At 36.9% G+C, this 14,988-nt stretch overlaps 1 protein-coding gene across 2 annotated transcripts in view; it reads right to left on the bottom strand.

Annotated features, from left to right (window-relative positions):
* Positions 1-237: 237 nt before the first annotated feature.
* The window catches only part of LOC145666476 (sodium channel protein Nach-like), a 40,367-nt gene continuing 25,616 nt past the window's right edge, over positions 238-14,988 (bottom strand). For both annotated transcript variants that reach the window (XM_081733734.1, XM_081733743.1), the window contains exons 5-7: positions 12,137-12,242; positions 5,647-5,756; positions 238-1,087 (exon numbers count right to left, since the gene is read on the bottom strand). In XM_081733734.1, the coding sequence (XP_081589860.1) occupies positions 972-1,087; positions 5,647-5,756; positions 12,137-12,242 (332 nt within the window). In that variant the 3' untranslated portion in view covers positions 238-971. The remainder of the gene's footprint in view (positions 1,088-5,646; positions 5,757-12,136; positions 12,243-14,988) is intronic.

Genomic DNA, 14,988 nt, shown 5'->3' with positions numbered 1-14,988 from the left:
CAACTTAGGGAAGGGGAGGAGGTGACAGGAAAAATAAATGAACTTTTACCACCCGACCGATCTTGATCAAATTTTCAATATAGATAAGGTTCGGGACTGGCATGATTTTTATCATTTCATTTTGACGGAGCAACGTAGGAGAGAGGGTGGAGGGGGAGATATACAAAAATCAAAAATCACGGAAAATAAAGAAGAAAACAGAAAAGAAAAAGCAAAAAAAAAAAAAAAAAACTGGAAATTCGAATGTCTCTCCGCATTACTTCAGTACTGCCCGAGATTTTCATAGAGCGGAGAAGAATGGGAGAGATCTAAAGCCTGGGTAGACCACGAGAGAAAGTACTCGTTCCAAAATCGTGTGCTTAGGATTTTTTGCGTGATAAACGGGTATTTTTCCGTACTATTTTCAGCTATAATTTTTCATATTTCCTATATCAAAAACGGTTGGCATTCAAGATGACGTGAGGAGGACTTAGATCGGGGGTTAGAAACATACAACCCTAGAACTTCTGTGGTCATGTCTCCGTATTCTCATTAAAGAATACATATTTTCCACTGTGAAAAGAAAGAGGAAAAAAAACATGAAAAAGATCCTTTTCATTCAACAATATCCAAAACTGCATTTTCAGAAGGGTTAATTTTCAAACAAATTCGGGAAAGGACGCTTCGCTAATCCTGACTGTGAGTGATATTCCATACCTTTAAATCCCCCAGTTATGAACTGTGGGAGCACTTCCACTGATATTCAAGTCCCGGCGCTAATGAGATTACATTTTCTAAGTACATCTGCTGTATTCCAATTTAACAATGATTTGACTGGACAAGTTTATATTTAACAAACACTAATATTTTAAAATGATTACTCAACCCTTATGAGACACGAAATTAAGTTAATTGTACATTTTGTCGAATCTATGTATCCCAAAAAGAAAGATTTTTTGATCAAACACTTTACACATGTAAAACCACCAGGCTTATTTGAGATGCTTACAGATAAGAAATATTGGTCTTATGATAAAGTAGTACAAAATTTCTACAAAACTCATTAAACTAGCGCCCACAAAAAATCCAAATACGCCTCCAATGGACACTGAAAGAAATAAAATTATTTTATTATGACTATAAAATTGAATTTGGATGGCACGGAAAGTTAGTTATGATAGTATTAATTATAATGTTTCAGAAACTTAACATAAACAGTTTAAACAACCCAATTGTGACTAATAATCCATTGACTAATTAATAGTTTGATGTTCTCTTTTTAACTTGAGACAGGATGTACAAGTTAAAAAACGGTCCAAACTGTCACTTGATTTTGATCCTACCGGGAGGGGAGAGTCGGATTTCTGCCTGCTAGGAGGACCAAACGGAAACGGGAAAGGTCCAATCCCAGATACCTGGGCAACGGTACTAATTCCGTGAAAGGGAGGTAACCCTGGAGGATATGGGCTGGCTCCAAACTCAAATGGTGACTTAACACGTGCCATTGGATCCGGGATGAGATGCACAGCATCTCGACGTGTGTGTGGTACCTCTACACACGGCGGTTGCCAGTTGAACGATAGAGGTAGGGCAGGGCTGGGACACGAGCCCCCTTGGGCATTGCTGGGACACGAGCCCCCAGGAACCAGGGTAACGGTGAACATGTGCGGGAGGTCATCTCGCCTTATAACGCTCGGGCACCATGCCTGCAGAATATGGTAGGGCCTGACTCGCTAGCAGGACCGCCTCCACCAGTAGGTTAACTGGTAGGCACTCAGGACTTCGGTCTGGCCGCGTAGTTGGCGTATCCCGCTCCCTCAGTGAATGGGGGTCACAAACTTAGGTGTCAAGATTAAGGGACAAATCTTGGCGGTGCGCTTGTGCACGTGGACTTAAGCCCAAGCACGAGCAACCACGGGCGGGGTGCGTTACATTCTCGCGGTACCCGTCCATCAAATAGACCGAACGGCCGCGGGCATGTTCTCCATGCATGCAATTAAGCGTGGATTAGTAGACCACTAGCATCAACGTGTCACTTGGGTATCCGATTCACACATAGCGACGTCGAATATCTCTATATACCCAATTTCATATCCATAGCTTATTTTTCGTAATTTTTGTCCGCCATGTTGGATCCGCCATTTCAATTACATCGATGTATATACCACGTCTCAAAACAATTACATCATAGCTTCCTATTTTATCCACGTTTTTTGGTGTTTCGGAGACGACCCGCTCGGGAGAGTAATGCTCCTGGAAGTACGGTTTATTCGCACGCCACCCTAGCCAGTTGTTTTACGCGCTGTCCAAGTCAACTGTTTTAAGTTGGTCACAAAATTTATATCATGGGGGTCAAGGTGGAACAAAACTAGCCTTGCGAGGCTTCTAACCCGTTCCTCCTCCTCCTACTACTACTACGCCTACTTCTACTCTTCCTTCTACTACTACTATTTATTTCCACAAAAGTAAGTAAATAACTTTTTTGAGTATTATTTTCATCTTATTTTTAATAAAAATGTGTTATGAAAATTAAAAAAAATAAAAAAAACTTTCCTTGGGCCGGGTTTGAACCCACGCCAAAAGCGAGTTCTGTTACTAGCACGTAGCACATACGCTCGGCTACGAGCGCCGACAACAGAAAGTGTTTGATTTCTGGTATATGAATGCTACATGGCAAGACAAGGATAACGAGAACGAATGAGAACCGTGTATTTCGTTTATACTTCCGGGAGCATTACTCCCCCGAGCTAATCCTTTTCGGAGCGTGTCTTGTTGTCATCTTCAAATGGCCGCCACGCCCCATACAGGCCCCATTCGGGCGAGATATTTCACATGTAGGGTGTACTCGGTGTGACTTTTCCAACGATATATAACACATGTAGATCCTCGCGTACTACTTCAAGTACTTCCCTTGTTAGCCAATTATCTCCGTGCTATGTAACAAATCTCAAATTTCAATAAGAAGGCATCATCTAAATACTGAGAAATTCTTTCGTCCTCGTTAAAAAGAAAAAGAAAATTATTTTACCATCCAGATCGTGAAGTTTATATCTATTGAATACATAGCTGGCCCTTGCAGTTGATTTAAAAGTAAATGATTTAACACTTTATTATTCCAATTTTGCTAATGTTTATAGGAGGAGATGGTACAACATGACTCTGAAAACGTATTATAGTCATTATGCTTTTGCATCAGCATGAATGAGAGAGGTTCCTTGCTTCTCTATCTCGTAAAAGTCGAGATGATGTATAGGTTATTACATTAGATCTTACTGACATTACGTTAATTATACGTTAACATACTACGGGCTGCTTTTTGTACAATACTTTATTTTGGTATTTATTTATTTGTCGACCTAGAGGAAAAGTTGTGGGGTACCCAAACTGTAAAAATCTTCTTGAGAGTTAAACAGTCAAATTTAATGTCCCAACTCACATTGTTGCGTTCGAATGTAAAAGGCCATATCTACTGAGGAGTCGATTTTGAGAAAATCGCGATTTTCTGTTTACCTAAAAGTCGCAAACCTAAAAGGTTATATATCTAAATTATCAGTATTGCAAATGTTCCTGATGTTAACACGGTGTTCTTTTATGACACTGATCTGTGAATGACATAATTAATCTATATTCGGCAGAATACAAACAAATTGACTGAGTGAGCATTTGGCAGGATAACTGTGGAAAGTGTAACACGCCCCATATATATATATATATATATAGGTCTATCTATATCTATATCTATATCTATATCTATATCTATCTATCTATATCTATATCTATATCTATATCTATCTATCTATCTATCTATCTATCTATCTATCTATCTATCTATCTATCTATCTATCTATCTATCTATCTATCTAACTATTTTTGTTACTTTTAAACTGTATTTCCTTAATAATTATCATTTGCAAAAATTAAAAAAAATCTTCAATCACTTATGTGGCTTCCTCACTTATTATATCTTTAATAGCATAAATAAAACAAGGTTAAACAAGTCTGGCCACATTGTTCTTATTGCCCTATAAGTAAATATACATAAACGTTTACGTTGCAAAATAAACTAGGAATTAGAACAGAATTATGGTTGCCTATTCCTGGATACTCGAAGAGCTTCAGTTCTTCCAAATATTTATTATAGCATATTCACTACGAAAGTAATGCACTGTACATCTTGTGAAATTGTTTTACATGAAGTATTATGTGGGCGCGTATATGAAGATGTGTGTATTGCAGTTGTGTGACAGTCTCATGGCTTCCGTTGGAAAAAAACGTCCTGTGGATGACTCTCTCTATAATAATTCAGTGATAACTTGTCTCTCAACGTAACAAACAAAAGAAACACTGAATTTACATACCAACAGGTCAGAATAGATACACGTCCACCTCAGTGGAAAAAAGACTAATAGAAATTAACCTCTCCTACTAATCACCCGCAAGTTCGCACGATATTAGCTTCTGAGTTGACAATTAGAGTATATAGGAATGAGAGGGTGATTTAATAAATGATAAAAATTAATCTTCCTTCTCAGGTGCAAGTTTTCCCTCGCGATATGGGTCCATTTCTTAAAAGAGGAAACATATATGATAATCGTAAGTTTCCTGTCAGAACTTATCACTAATTTAGGATCTTCTGAACTTTAAGATCTGATACTAACACTTATAAATGTAGAAGTATTATCCTCTTCAACATTAATCGCGTGGTGTATTCTTTTTCACTTATCCTTCTTCCCTACTATTCGTGACATCACTATTAAGACTAGTGTTATGTTGCTGAAGAACGCAAATCAAATAAATCATTATTCATTCCGAAAATGATTAGATTCTTATAATGAATCAATGTTCAATGACTTCGTCAAATTATGAACTACTGGTCACCAAATGCACGAACAAATCAGTTTGCAATGTTTTTCAAGCTTTGTATGCATTATCCTACATCTTTTTTGCACAGTAGGGAGGAGGATTAGTGGAATCGGAGAAAGAAATAGGAAATAGAATGAGTAACACTTGTCTGCTTTTGCAGACAATGAGAAAAGGGAAGAAAGTCGTGCAATAGCGATATAAAGTTATTATTACATTACACATAGAAGAATCATTTTGATAGTTCAAGTTGGTAAAATATCTATAGATTGCAATAGTATTTGAAAATTTTACCTGAAGACTGGCACGCAAGTAATATACGCATACGCAAACATTATATCCAGAGCGAGGCACAGACAAAATGGTCCAAGGAACTCGTAATTGTTAACATTTCATCCGACTCATCTGCGCGAGAGAATGAGCATGATGTTAAACAATTCATACAGATCGACTCGTTCCGAACCAATTCATACGATCTAAGTGAGTTACCTTTGCAAAAGTTTCAATGATTCATATGAGCGAACCAAATGATTGAATTGTTTTCGTGAATCGTTTTAAATGAATTGATTCCCCAAAAACGTTAATTTAGCTAATCACTAATTGAGACACTTTTTGATTTCAACCAATTTCACTATTTTCTCTTCCTATCCAAACACGTAGTATTACGATTATGTGTAGTACCTTTTAAAGTAACAGCGACAAGAAAAAAAGAAAGTTATGAGTTAAAATTTTTTAAATTTGAAATAACGGTTGAGACTTTCATGGATTTGATCAAAATTATGCTAGATGAAATACAAGAAATATTACCAGCAATATCCAATACACCTCGGTAAACTCTCATTCGTCTGCGGGTTTTTCCATGTTTGATATCATAAGTCATATGTCCATAGTTTCCTGGTGTAACATCCGTATTATCACTGTAAAACGCGTGAAAGAGTTTACATAAGAAAATACAAATGGAATTTAGAGTTTTAAAGAGATCTATAACTATCTTATCTTCTACTACATGTAATATTTTAGATTTTAATATTGATTCTAATGTTAGAAATGTAAAACCTTCATTGTCTGTAGGGAAAAAGCACACATGTTTCTAATTGCATATTTATATTTCAAAAGCGGGTATACTTTCATCTAATCTATTTTCAAATGATATAGAGGTAAGCAATAATACAATGTGAATTATATTTCATTCTAACAGTTCATGGTTCATGATAGTACTGTATTATAGATAGTATTTATGTTGTCATGAAGGCATAAGTTACCGCATTTTCAGAACCGAGGATCCAATGTCACATTTTGTATTCGCTATCATTGCCTTAATTTACCCGAACACTTTCATTAATATTTCGAATTGTTTTTCCTACTATGCGATCAAGTTAAAACATTGAAGTAAATGTTTTCGAAAATCATGTTCTGGCTTCTTATCCTATCAAGCCTAAATGTAGACGATATTTCTAATTTTGAGCTGTCGAATATCGATATGTAAGGCATATAGTATGTGTTATGACCACTGGCATGCATCAAAGTAAAAGTTCGCGAATTCCTGCATTAATTTTGGGCAACCCAATCCAATAGGAGACAGAAATGTAATATTAGTTACGCAATAGATCAGAAATTCACATGCTGATAACCTCCAGAAAATTGGTCACCTCATTTTGGGCCTCCGAGTCTTGCTAGATTTAGTGACGAGCCTCCTTGGATTCTAACCTCTAGGATCTTGGCAGTTTTCTTGAAGTCTAGGATCTAGGATCTGGGATAGATCATTCATCAGGTTATTCAATTTCACATGTTTAAAATGATTTTAGTGATTAGTAACGTTTCAATTTCATTGCAATCACTATCTGTTGCTCCAGAAATATCAGATGTCACATAATAGAAGCACATATCATCACATAATAGCAAGTGGAGAAAGTTCACCAATGTTAGGTCCATTAGGAACAGACCTAATTGAAAAATCCAAATCATGATTCGAAAGTTTAAGCATGCTTAGGTGTTCAATCAATAAAATACAGTCAAATAGAAATAATCAACCATGTGATTCTTATATTCACACTGTGACATTGGAACATCATAAATGGTGTTTTCAAGTGACCGTTCCTCCACTTCGTTAAAAGTTGGACACCCGTGTGATAAAAGACAAGGGGCGAAATTCTGATCCATCTACTTGCGTTTCATACTGAATTATGCTCTATAAGACCAATACACAAGGTCTGTTATATTATGACGTTTCTACTAAAAGAGGAAAGAACTACATATGTAACATAATGAGTCAGGATTGTTAACGAAACTAATGGAAACCATGATTTCACATTTACTGTCATTAAAACACATTTACTGCACCGTTTTGTTGTATTAACATCTGAGTTCATACAATATACAGTGCAAGAACAAGTACGTCACAGCCAATGACGTCATTCCTGCTTCGGAAATATGGGGAACAGCATTTAAGGAAACATTGCAGTCACACTTACATAATTTGTATAACACTAAAGAAACAAAACAAAAGTGTCATAAAACAGGGAATTTGCAAACAAGACAAAATGAATTCCCCTATAGCTACTACGTAATAACACTGTGTTAATTTAGAGCAAAAGTTATGGATTAACACTCGAATACCCAGAATTTTCAATAACCTTGAATGCCCACAGATGAACAATTTGTCCTCAATAATCTTTTATGTACTTTGCATAAACGTCGAGGATAGGCCATAGTTGGTTTCTATGATGCTTACTAACTCTCTATCATATACACGTACACACACAATACTGACGAAATATCATAACAGCGTGAATAAATGAATCGGGACCTGAATGTAAATGATAATTTTGTGCAGTTGTGTTTATTTATGCATTTTCGGTAAATATTACTCAGTTTTATTTTTATTATAAGAAAGAAACTAACTTTCAACATATATTACAATAACTTCATTTTTGTTCTTTCTATATAATTTTCTGATCTGTTCTATTTCGTATCTTCATTCTTCTGCTCTATGATTGGATGTGGTATGAGTTCTTCCTTGTTTTTGTTCATTTACGCAACACAATGTTCCTCTACCAATTTATGAATAAAAAGCTTCCTTTTTTCGATATGTTTAACCTTGTTTTATATGCGTAGAAAATAGCTGCATTGCTAACATTAGCTCTTGTATGGTTTTGGGACAACGACTAGATACCTGTAAATGAATAGAGAGCCTTATTTTCAAAAAGCTGTTTGTCAATAGTTACATTTGTCCTGGTTTGAATAAAGCTAGACATTTTTCTTGAATGTATCCCATATCTCAGTAATTGCCGTAAACTCTGGATGTGTGAGGAATATTATATCTATAAACTATCGTTTCTTTACAAAAATGAACACTAAATTTTAGTCATACTCTATTACTATCTGCATTATTACAGTGAGGCGAAGTATGTGCATACATTATTGCAATAAACTCTTTTATTACGTTTATGCCCATTAACCACTTCATTCTTCAACGCTGGAAGGGCCTGTTTCTGTTCAGTACTTCTTGTGCGTGATTACACTGTTATCACTCAACAGTTCCCATGCACTTATCACAATGTCGAACCCTAATACAATATCATGAACCACAAAAGACGTCCGGGGTTCACTCCATTTTCTCTTTGAGGAAAATGGGAATTTAAGTTCAGCACGCTTTCTCATTGAATGTTCGTTAGAGGTAACCAAGAAAGTTCTGTCACTTTTTCACCCACCACCTTCGAATATCGATATGTCACCTAAGACACACCTGGAAGATCAAAAATAGTCCCTATCAGCATCGACGACCTTCTGGCAATGTTTCGGAAGGCCATGGATTCCATCGCAGTAGAACTTGGTGGGCCGTGAAGAGGAAAGGAATCAAGTGCATTTTGCACCTCTACTAGAGATTTGAACTAGCGTCCTCTAAGGTGATTGTCCAAGGATTGGAATAGATGATGATGGGACGGTTCAATGTCCGGGGAGTATGGCAGATGCAATAGTGTTTCCCATCCAAGACGTAGAATGGTGTCCCAGATCATCCTAGCTACGTGGGGCTGAGCGTTGTGCTGTAACAGGAGGACCCTTTGCGATTCAGAAGTGCTGGCTCCAGAGTTTTGAGTTTTTCTTGAACACGGTTCAACTGCTGACAGTACACTTTTGCATTGATGCTCTGTGCAGCTGGTAGCAGTTCCTGATGCATGATACCGCGAGCAGTCCAGCAAACACACAGGGGAACCTTCGTTTTTTGCAGTGCTGGTTTCGGCTGTTTTGGAACCGATTCATGCGATGCTAACCAATGATGACGGCACCGTGGAGCTTCGAACATTACCTACTTCTCATCACATGCCAACATCCTGTCGAGAAATGTCTCCTTCCTCAGACGAGACAGAAAAGAAATATAGGTGCTCGGTTTGCCTTCTGGTCCGGAGTGAAATAATGTGGGACCCATCGTTCTATCTTGTAGTGCTTCCCAATTTGATGGAGGTGCTGCTGAATGATTTCTACATTCATAGTAAATTGTAATCCCAGTTCTCACATGTCTGCCACTGTTCGCCTCAATTGTTACCTGAAGATCTTCATTTTGTACATGTGTTTTTCTTCCAGCACGTAGTACGTCTTCGAGTGTTTCGTAAACGTCCTTAAACTTGTTAAACCACCGCTGCACTATTCGTGTAGTCACGACACCCTCACCAAAGGCCTGGCATATCTTCCGCCCCACTCCAGTGGCGTTTGATCCCAGTTTGAACTCGTACAGCATACATACCCTTATGACGCTCTGTGGAAGTCCCATGTTCACTCTGTCCTTACCCAAGTTCACGGTGTAACTGAACTCCCGCAACTAGACTTTCACAAAAAGCGATAGAACTTTCTTGGTTACCTTTATATATATATATATATATATATATATATATATATATATATATATATATATATATATATATATATATATATATATATATCCTCTACATATTTCTATCCTGTTCTACTTATTCTTCTAAGATAGAAAACAATGCTCTCTACGAGTATATAGTGAGAACTATTGTGGGAATTTTTACAATGGACGTGTGCGAGCCAGGGAGCTGTTAGCGATGCTTATGGTGTTATCAACACTAGTATAAATAGTATTAAAATTTCGGTTATTTATCTATAAGTTTAATAGGTGTAGTCAATAAGTAATAAAAAATATGAATCGTTCATTACTTTTAGGAATATATTGTTATTATTATTAAAAGTAGATAATATTACTGTATTACAGCAAACGATTAATATGTAAGAAAAATTGGAATAAAAATTGCTTATTACAAAATTAAGTTAAAACTTCTTTATGGTGGACAGGAATATATGAAACAGGAGAATGGCCAAAAGACTTTCTGAAAGCGATCATGATACCGATGGCTAAGAAATCGAACCCTAAGAGATGTGAGGATTATAGAACTATTAGTCTCATATCTCATGCAGCTAAAATTCTGCTCCGAATACTGAACAGAAGGTTATTTGAAAGAACAAATAAAGAAGTTGAGGAGGAGCAGTTCGGGTTCAGAAGAGGCAGGGCCACAAGAGATGCATTTGGATTATTAAGAGCGATCGGTGAAAGATTTATAGAAAAAGGGAAAGAGGTGTATGTTATATTTATTGATCTAAAAAAGGCTTTTGACCGCGTGGATTGGGAATTGTTGTTGGGAGTTCTAACGAAGATAGGGTTGGAATGGAAAGATAGAAGACTCATAAGAAACTTATACATGAACCAACAAGTAAGTGTTAGGATAGGGGAAGAACTGACGGAAGAGAGTGCAATTGGAAGGGGAGTTCGACAAGGATGCTGCCTCTCGCCAACACTATTTAATGTCTATCTAGAAGAGATAGTGAAAAAGAGTTTACATGATGATGATGGCATTTCGGTAGGAGGTAGAATGATTAGATGCATAAGATTTGCAGACGAAATGGCGCTTGTTGCAGAATCTGATAAGAAAATCAATAAAATGTTAAAAAAAATGAGAAAGGGCTTTGAAGAATATGGGATGAAAATAAATGTTAGAAAGACAAAAGCCATGGTAATTGGAACGAAGGGATCTGTGTCAAATATAAAAGTAGGAAGGGAGAAAATAGAACAAGTGAATAGTTTTTCGAAATCTGGGTAGTATTCTTAGTAATGCCATGAAGTGCGAACGTGAAATAAAAGCAAGGATAAGAATGGCGAAAGAAGCCTTTAGGAGGAAGAAAAGTCTGTTTTGTGGGACCTTGAATAAAGAGTTGAGAAAAAGACTCATAAAATGCATCGTGTGGAGTGTTGTACTGCATGGGGCGGAAACGTGGACATTACGTAAAGGTGATGAAAATCGACTGGAAGCCTTCGAAATGTGGTGTGGAGAAAAATGGAAAGGATTAGTTGGGTCGAGCGGAAAACGAATGAGAGAGTGTTAGAAATGGTGGGTGAGAAAAGAACACTTTTAGATATTATTAAGAAGAGGAAGAGAAACTGGTTGGGACATTGCCTAAGAAGAGATTGTATCATGAGGGACGTCCTAGAGGGTATGGTGGCGGGAAAGAGAGGGAGGGGCGAAGGAGACTACAATTAATGGATGATATAAACACAGAAAGATCATACGTGAAGACGAAGAAGTTAGCGGAGGACCGTGGAGCATGGAAGCTTCTCAGCTGCGGCAAGTGACCTGCCAATAAAGGCAGAATACCTATGATGATGATGATGATGATGATGATGATGATGATATGGTGGACAAATTGTTCATTATTGGGCGTGAGAAGTATACTTTTGTTTATTTAGGAAGCTTTGAGGGGTGCTAACAATTTTCTGTAAGACTTGTTTAGTTGAAATAATGAAGAGTCATGAAAGGTGTTCAACCTGGATCCAAAATTAACGATAAAGTGAAGAAAAGACAATCTAAATGAAAAATCGTCTAACGTTGGGTGTTTTAGTCTTAAGAAATAAGACGAGTGTCATTTTCGTGTTCAGTATCGTGGATGTAGTATAAAAACAGTTAATTTCAATTTTCCAAACTCACAGAACTGCGTAATAATATCTGTACTTGATTTGCGTATTCAGATAGGCACACCTATATCTGAAATAAAACATATTAATATTGTACAATGACTTTGCTCTGATTATCCAAATTTAAAGGGATATCGTTTTGTCTGTAGAGAAATATTGACAAAGAAGGAAAAGGATAACTTTCTATTGCTGTGTCTCATATCAGATAATTTCAATGGCATTTGTGATTTATAAATCATTTTATTAGTAGTACAATGTTTATCAATATTGTTAGCAACATATTAACATATTTATTATCAATTAAATTCTCACCTGGAGTAGGAAAGAACCATGCTATCATGCTGAATACAAGACAATTCACATTTACAGTACAGTCCATGGTTTCCTTTCTCAATTGTATTCACGGGCTCCAAACGATCTGAAAAGATGTTATTATATTACTGTGTATATTGTATTACTGTTTCCACATTGTTGTTGGCAATTCAGTTTAATTTGACCTGAGCTCATGCGGTTTGATTTTCCGCATTAGGCAATGAGCCTATAACTCATATAACCTTGGTGTAGAAAAGGTACACTCATGTCCAAAATTATTGTCGTGTGTCTATAAATATGTTGTTGTAGGAATATAATTTGATAACGAATTCGCGCGGTATTTCTTACAATGTTAGTATGTGTATAATCGACAAAGACATGTATGTGGCATATTTCATGTCAAAAGAACAGTAAATAAGAACAATAAAACGAAAATAAAATTTTCTTGGCCATTTAGCAATATTTTGTTTTACTCACTCTAATATTCATATTTATAATTCTTTTCCTATGAAATTTACCACAAATATACATTTCCCGATTATACACCTAGTAACAGTATTAAAAGTACCCTGCAAAATTATTATCAAATTATATTTTTACAAGAAGACAGCTATAGATATGCGACAATCATTTTGTACATGAGTGTACGTTGAACTCCCAAATGTGACATCGAACACTGTCTCACAACATTACTTCATTATAATCCTTAGGTGCATGGGGCGGCAATAAATTTTCCGAATTGGTTTCATAAAGTAAAAATATTACTTGCATGAAGGTGATGTCGATCAGCCTTTTACATGATCATTCTCTGTTTCAGTGCGGAACTTCATTTGGCGTCACCTCCTCGGTTCTCTCCTCACTACTATCTTCACGTCCTCAAACATTTAACTCTTTAGGTCGAATTTCCATTTTGGTGACAAGAAATGTTTCTCTGGAGCAAACTTTGGTGAGCACAATGAATGGTCGATGAAAATGATCTTTTTCTTCTTTTGGTCCAAAAACCGACCGACAATGTGATGGAAGGTTTACCGTAGAGAAGACTCTAATTGTCTGAATAGCTTAATGACGGTCTGGCAAGGGCCATTCGCTGAAGGAGTCGCTTTATATCCTCTACATATAAGCTATCTTTGAACTCGCCTTCTGGAACAAATTTGTAGTGAGTGAGAATCTTGGCACCAAAAACGGCAATCAACGAAGACTTGACCTATGACTTCTGCATGTAAAAGTTGGTTGATATTGTTTTTTCTGAGCTAGTTCTTGCCAGTAACTTCGTTCGATAAGTTTATTGTCCTTGGAACGCCACGCTTCATTAGTGATGATATTCATTTTCAGGAAATCTGATCAAGAAAAGCTGTCATGACTAAGTTTTAGCAATTTAACATTCACTCCCTTTGTTTAACATTCAGAGTGTGTGGTTCAAAACTGTCACATAGCTTTCCTACAAATCTCCTTGGATAATATGCCTAATTGACCACTAATGCCGAAGATACTGCTGATTTTCCGGAGACTAAGATGATTGTCGTCAACAATATCTTTTTTCAAGTAGTCTAGTGACACTCCTGATTTTGTTCAAAACCCAACTTTAGTGCCTATCGTCATGAGGGGTTGGGGAACATGAAATGTAACATGTAACATCGATATGTAACATGAAATGTAAAAGATCGATATTAATGTCCAATTTATGTCTTTTGGGCTCGCTAAATTGATTGGTGACAATCCGATTAGATTTGAACCGAAGTTTAGTCAAGGAGGGACATGACACCTGGTCCAGAAATTCGGTCCAGGAACCTGGTTGATCTTCTTTATTATTTCATTTCACTCATATTGAGAGGGACAGCGCCGAAGGCCCTCCTATCAGCTATTTATCTGTTTATTTATTACACTAATTGACAGAGGCAATTCCGAAGGAGTTGTTGTTCATTATTTACATATTTCACGTACTTCTTTTCTTCAAAAATAATATATTACTTATCCTCCTCGTGCAAATAACGAGCATTTTAAGCAGTATAAGAATAAAATAAAACTTGATTGAAAATATACAATATATATATATATATATATATACAGGGTGGGCCATTTTAATTAATCCACGGAAATATCTGAAAAATGATAAAACATAGAAGAAATGTTTGAAGTAAACGTTATATATTGCTAAGGGGGAAAACCATTTCCGCCAAAAGTACCCCTCCCCACCCCCCGGAAATGGGGGTAACGGGGGTAACTTTGAAATGTCAAATGGGAACATGGGTCGAGTAATACCTCGTTCGAAAGGTCTTGGAAAACTAAGTAACGCTGTACCAAAATTTGTTTCATATGGAGCACCAGTTTCAAAATGGCCGCCATGATATAGTTCGGAAACTCCAGTAGCCGTAGTATGAAAATCATGGGTGGTAAATGAATTTAACAAAATTGAAATACGTAAATATCATAGGGCTATCGAATGATGTGACCCCTGCGATCCCAGCAGCTTCTCTGAAGGGATCTTGTGAGCTAACTTCAAAATTTCAATGTCCGACCGGACAACGGTTCGGGCGTACGCTTGACCTACCCAATGCTGTTTGGAAGGCAGACTTCAGGGATAGAGAATTAGTGCACTCAGTTAATGCGGATTGCCACAGTCAAGGGCGCCCATAAGGGGGGCAAGGGGAGCTCTCGCCCCCCTAGAAGAAATTGTGCTTCGGAATATCGGAAACTCAATAGAATTTTTAGAATAGCTACAGCAAAATTTGAAACTATATTTGAAATGTCGCTTTTTCTTGCCTCCCTTGGAAATCACAACATGGGCGCCCTTGGCCACAGTTACGTTTTGATTAACTATTAGCACTCATGTCATATTGTGAGCTTGAGGGACG

Source organism: Thermobia domestica, chromosome 1 (assembly GCF_964235325.1).
Source record: "Thermobia domestica chromosome 1, izTheDome1.hap1.1, whole genome shotgun sequence".
Taxonomy (NCBI): Eukaryota; Metazoa; Arthropoda; class Insecta; order Zygentoma; family Lepismatidae; genus Thermobia; species Thermobia domestica.
The sequence above is the reverse complement of the archived record's forward strand: the minus strand, read 5'-3'. Positions and strand labels throughout refer to the sequence as shown.